The 6059-nt window shown below is 36.0% G+C and overlaps 1 protein-coding gene across 2 annotated transcripts in view; it reads right to left on the reverse strand.

Moving 5' to 3' along the window:
* Window positions 1–608: 608 nt before the first annotated feature.
* GAL (galanin/GMAP prepropeptide) overlaps window positions 609–6059 on the reverse strand; it is a 7424-nt gene continuing 1973 nt past the window's right edge. For both annotated transcript variants that reach the window (XM_010015071.1, XM_010015070.1), the window contains 3 exons: window positions 5662–5748; window positions 2420–2497; window positions 609–727 (listed from right to left, as the gene is read on the reverse strand). In XM_010015071.1, coding sequence (XP_010013373.1) covers window positions 675–727; window positions 2420–2497; window positions 5662–5748 — 218 coding nt within the window. In that variant the 3' untranslated portion in view covers window positions 609–674. The remainder of the gene's footprint in view (window positions 728–2419; window positions 2498–5661; window positions 5749–6059) is intronic.

Consider the following 6059-nt stretch of genomic DNA (forward strand, 5'->3'; position numbering starts at 1 on the left):
GAATACAGATACAGTACTGCTGATGGCATAGAAATAGAACTCCTACACATAAGGTCTGTTACCTGTACAGAACAGTTAAATTTGTATTGCCTGAAGGTATGCTTTGGTTAATGGGCTGAGGCACTACAGCTGAACAATATGAAATTTAAAATAAGCAAGAGTTTATTTCATGCCCATGAAAATATGACCAGGAAATAAGGCTTCCACGAAGTGTACAAGTGCAGATGTGCAGACAGATCTGTGACTTAAAAAGACTCAGTTTGAAGTCACTGTTCTCCTCAGCTGAAGTTTAAAATTTTACTGCAATTTTGCAGAGTATAGATGAAATGTAACCTTAAAATTTAACCCAGGTTTCTATGTGACATGTTGTGTGATGGTATGTATTTAATTTTAAAATAAACCAACGTAGTTGCTCTTTATTTTTATTTTATCGTTTACCTACAGAAAAAACAGACCAAGGCAAAATTTCACACTGTAACATTACAGGGGGTGAAGAGGTGGGCTGGGCTGAGAGGCAAACGGAGAGACACACACAAACCAACCAACCAGAAGGCAGAATGCTCTTCACAATTGCTCAGATTGATGCAAACAATACTTCTCATCTTTCACTCTTTTGGATCTTTTGTTCAAAATTCAACCTAAATCTACACTACAACAAAATAAAAATGCCTTCTTCAAGACTGGTTTGTTTCATCTGGTGAAGGTAGCTTGTCAAGTGCTCCCACCTCTGCAAAAAGGAAGAAAGAGAAGTAGTAACACATATGTAAGTATGCATATTAATCTCAGCAATTAAATAGTAAAATACAATTTCAGTAGTATACACATTCGTATTTTTCTTCTCAACTATAAGAGGCAAATCCTTGAATTTTTCGTATTTTAATGTATAAACTATTGGGGTTTTTCTTTTGAATGTTAATAATTTATAATCTGATAATAATTATATCCTGCTATAATTTCAGCTTTTTAGAAACAGCAGTGACAGAATGACAGCATTTCAGAAGTTTTAATGTTATCCAGTTACCCTACAGCCTGATCTACATGGAAAACCGTTAAGCTTGGGGGAATGATTTTCAAGAGCAAGAGCCTAAGGCCACTTTTAGTTATCACCAAAGTACTAGTTAGCAGTTAAAACATTCACTTCATCTTGCAGATCAAAATGCATGTTTACTTGAGAAACCACTCCTGAATCTGAATGCCATGAGTGGGAGTTTGTCCCCTCCCCTCAAAGGAACATATCTTAACTAATATATCTAATGTAGTAAAGTTTCATTTTAGCAAAAATATTGAAGCATCTTTACCATAACAAAGCTTGTTTTTCACCTCCTGAACCTACAGTTCTGATTTCATGTATGAGTTTGTACTGGGTTTTGTTAATAAATATTAAGGGATAATATGTTAATGTTCTGTGTCTTTTGAAACCTGGGAATACAAGAACTATCTCAGGGAAAAGCCATTTTATATAATCTGGAGAGTCCATTATTTATTAAGCCATATAATGCTATCTTTTCTGAATAAACATAGCCGTTTGTCATCACCATCCTAAAAAAGGAATTGTTGTAATAAAACCTTTTTTACTCATTTGTCCCAGGGAATAAGTAAATTGATCTGTACTTCTTCCTTTCTGTTTTTTCTTTTCAAGTCTGTATGATATGTTTGAATATCTTCTAGACTGTTTCAGAAGGGCTGAAAAGATGTTTAAAAGCTCAGAATTGTGTTTGGGTTTCCTTTTGTTTATTTAAAATAAAAAGTAATGAAAACTCAGAAGCAGCTGGATTTCTTCTTCACATAATGCTATAATAAGGTTACCATTCTTACAGAATCAGCTGTGAACTCAGTTTTACAATTCTTGTCACAATTTTGAGACTCCCCATAGTTTTTACCAGCAGCATTTTGATCTTTTTGCCAACATTGAGCTTACCACGGTTGCAATTTTGTGATGCACATGCAAAAGGGACCTGTATTTCTTTTGTCACCAGCAAGTGTTTCAGAATTTCAACCAGCTGCTCTTGGCACTGAACCAAAGTCTCATCATTGAATGTTTCATTGAACTGCTTTATACTAACTTCCACGTAATCCGTCTGTATTTAGTTTGTTTTCAACGCTTCTAACAGCTGAGTCCAAACAATTTTAGTGGTAGCTGTTATTATTTTCACAGTGCCCGGAGTAAATCAAGTGATATTAGAACTCTGCTCTGTTGTATACTCATTGACCTGCAGACTGGCAGGATCACCTACACTCTCTAAATCAGGCCTATTCCTAAGTGCACTAAATTGACAGTTCCTCACTGCCTCCAGAGATGCTGTCCAAAGTCTTGCACACTCAAATCTGTAGCAGACGTGTGCATTCAAGGATAAGCTCATCATAAGCTCATCTTTCCAGTAAATTCCACACCAGAAAGATTAAAAAGGTATTCGCTAACCTTTAAGATGCAAGTAAGTCAAAAATTCAATTATTGTGCGCACAATGTTTTCATCAGCCAGTGGTCTTCCAAGATTCCCTATAAAACAAGTTGGTTGTTATTTAATGTTAACATAGTAAGAATATCTATTGTATGTGACATCGTGGCTAGGTTTATGAGTACTCTGAAAACAAAGCTATCTGAAATCTCTTTTTCCTTAAAATCCTTAATGGTACGTCTCCTTTCATGGAAGAGTGTAGCCACTTAAAGGTAGGTAACTGCAATTTTCAGGATCAAAATTGCCCAGCATTGTATGCTATAGGAGCTGCTTAGACACCTTAATGGTCATGGTCTTTAAGGCCTTATGAGTTCTGCTGCAAAAGAGTTGTCCTTTGCTCTCCACTCCCTCCTTTATGCCCACTAGCCTCAGGTTGAAGGGAAAGGTAAATTTAGCAAGCAAATTCATTAGCTTTGCAAAACGGAAGTTCTTTGTGTAGTCTGACTTAGTTCCAAATAATCCACTCATGATAAAGTAGTGAATTGTAGCCCAAAAGCTCAGAAAAGTATATTTTTATAGCTAATAGCATATCTATATCTAATAACATATTTGTATCTAATACACTCCTCTGATCTTGTGCAGGTAGACCTTTTGGCACTTTTTAAATGGCCCAGTTTACCAAGCTCCCTGGGAGCTTGTTATTGCACTTTGGGAGGTGGAGAAGTGTGCTTTCTGTGTCTATCAAAAAAAACCAACCCAAACCACCAGGAGCGGGGGGGAAGAAATCTTGCTTTTTATCAGCAGGATGGATAATTGTTCTATATTGGAGAACAAATGATAGGTAATTTCCATGCGATTTCTCGTTCTCTGCATACAGATCAGATGGGTACAAGTATCTGGCTGACACTCCATTATTACATCACTGAAAATACATTCCCTTGGTGTTACCATAGGGAATGTGTTTAATCTGAGAACACAGTCTGAAAGACCGACTTTGCAGCAGGGGGAGTGCTTCCATAATGGAAGAGAAGATTTTAGGACTCTGGTGACATACACTTTGAAAGACAGACTAACAAAAAGAAACAATATTGATGGGGAGCTGTGAGGGACACAGAGGTTTCTGGTATATAAAGCGTCAGCATTTAAGAATGCATTTAAAGAATTTGCATCTAAAAGTCCTGAATTCCAGTCTTTGAACTGACACAAAGATGCTCTTATTACTTACATTAATAATACTGTTATTTGAATCTTTCCTTGATTTTTAATCCCACCTAACCTGTTATGGGTCTTTGCTATTATTAATCTTTATATTCATAGTTAATTGACTCAGATTTTTTTGCCAATGTCATACCTGTTGGATAAATATTTTTCTTTAGTGACTCAAGCATATTGCACATGAATATTTCTATATACTCTGCTATTGACCTTAATTCTGTATAAAAGAATAGATACTTGCAGACTCTAGTAAAGGAACAGCTATGCAATTCTTTGCATGAGTTCTTTCACAGTAATAACATGTTAAGATACTTTTGTAAGCAATCAGCAGAATTTAGCTTAGTAAGGTTCCTTCTTTTTCAATTAAAGTAAGAATACTGAGTTCCTTACCCATTTTCTATATCCAAATATCCTTTGGATAGGAACTCTACAACAAACTTCAGCTTCAAAGAAAACTTTTGATGAGAGAAGAGCACCTAAAATTATGTCCACAACAGAGGCAGTTATATAAATTTTCAGGTCACACCCAGAAAAGTTTGGTTGGGTTTACTTGAAATTTTGGAGGTGCAGCAGCACCTGGCAAAAGAGTTCCATAACTCCTAAAAATCAAATTCATGTAAAGGAGTTGGTAGTATACCCACAAACGGCAATATGCTTCTACATGAACTGCTCTGTTAGATTACGAATGCCTTCCTTTCACATTGTTTCTGACTGCCAAAGTATATGTTTTACACCAGTGTTTGAGGAAGTAGGTTCTTTTTTTTACTTTCCTTTTATCTTAAAAAGAAGAACACCAAACCGCCACCACCAAAACACCACACACACAACCCCACTCTGCAGCTATGCACCAGAACTGAACGGACAGGTATTCAGAGAATGTAACAATGAGGAATTAAACTGACAGTCCTTATTCTGAGAATGTAACAACTAGGAAATATATTAATATTACTCTTCTACTTACAAAGTAATTATGTCCATGAAGTTATAATTAAGCATATTTCCTTTATTTATGAACTTATTTAGCATTAGATACATTTGCATTGTGCTGGGTGGATTTAAAATAGCCTGCAAGAGCTCAGGGGCTGGGACTTTGTCTTCCCCCATTAGCACAGTGATGAATGCAATAGTACTGAAGTAAGCATTGCTTTCTTCAGCTGAGTGAGGAACAGATCACTCTAGCAGTCTAAAGATGAGATTCATCCCAGTTCACTTTAGAGATCTGCAGCAGATTTATTTCTCCTGAGGAGAAGCTAAACATGGGTGGTTTTTCCAAAAGTTTCTAGCTCTTATTCTGGATCAGCTTTTCAAAATACATCCTAAGAGTGTCAGCTTCTTTTCATGAGGGAACCTAGACACATGTTGTAGAGGCTCATCTTGGGATGATAAATCCAGAACCAGGCTGCATCCTTTTCATTGCCATTTTACTACATCCAGGTACATACAACCTCAAAACAACATGTTGACTTGACTTTGGTTTTGATCAGGTTCTCAATCTTTTAATGAAGGTAATTCATCTTACTTAAGTATAGGAAATATTGTGAGAGACTTAACATTGACTTTTTTAAATACTGAAATCTCTTACATGTCCCCTATAGCTCTGAAGTCTAGTTTCAGCTCTCAAGTGTTGGGGGGGGGAATAAACAAGAAACAAAACCAAAACCCCAACACTCACACACAGAGCTTTCTAGTTTCTGACAGATTCCTTTCTAACTCACTTCTTTGCTGGGGAAAAAAAAGTGATGTCTAGGGTGACATTTGAAATACTTATTGGAACATACGAAGAGGAAAACTAGGTTTATTCAAAGTAATATGATTTGCTATACTTTAAAAGCAACATACTTGTTCTTTTCCCTAGGCACCAAGATGTCTTCAACAATGACCATGTGCAAAGAGCACACTGAATGGCCAAATTTCATTTTTCTGCTTTCACATGTTTATTAGGGTTTCTGTTAAAGCCTTGTACCTAAGTAGCCAGTTAACTCAATAACAGTAAGTAAATTACTAAACATAAAAAATAAATGCAAAATACCAGCTTTCAGAATTTCATTACCTGCTTTAATGGCCTCCTCAGGCTGTATTTCACGTTTTCCAGTGAAACCATGTTTGTCATTAAAAGATCTGTGGTTATCTACTGCATCTGGTAAATGAAAAATCAGAGGAGTTAATTGACTTAACAACAGAATTTTCTACATTGCTTGCTTTTCATGGATTTCAAAGAAAAGATCACAATAGGGATTTTTGATGTACAAAATTATGAAGCAGCAATTAATGTGTCAATAAAGCACAGATTCAGAAGAAAGGGGTTTGGGTTTTTTTATTCATATAATTTAGAGACCCTGCCCTGTGCTATACACTTGCTGAAGCCATTACTGAATTCAGAGGAACTTGTAAAGAAAATGTAAGTTTGTGCATTCATGTGTCATTTGGGAAGTTGTTTTTGCTACTCTT

This window comes from Nestor notabilis, unplaced genomic scaffold (assembly GCF_000696875.1).
Source record: "Nestor notabilis isolate BGI_N333 unplaced genomic scaffold, ASM69687v1 scaffold4515, whole genome shotgun sequence".
Classification (NCBI taxonomy): Eukaryota; Metazoa; Chordata; class Aves; order Psittaciformes; family Psittacidae; genus Nestor; species Nestor notabilis.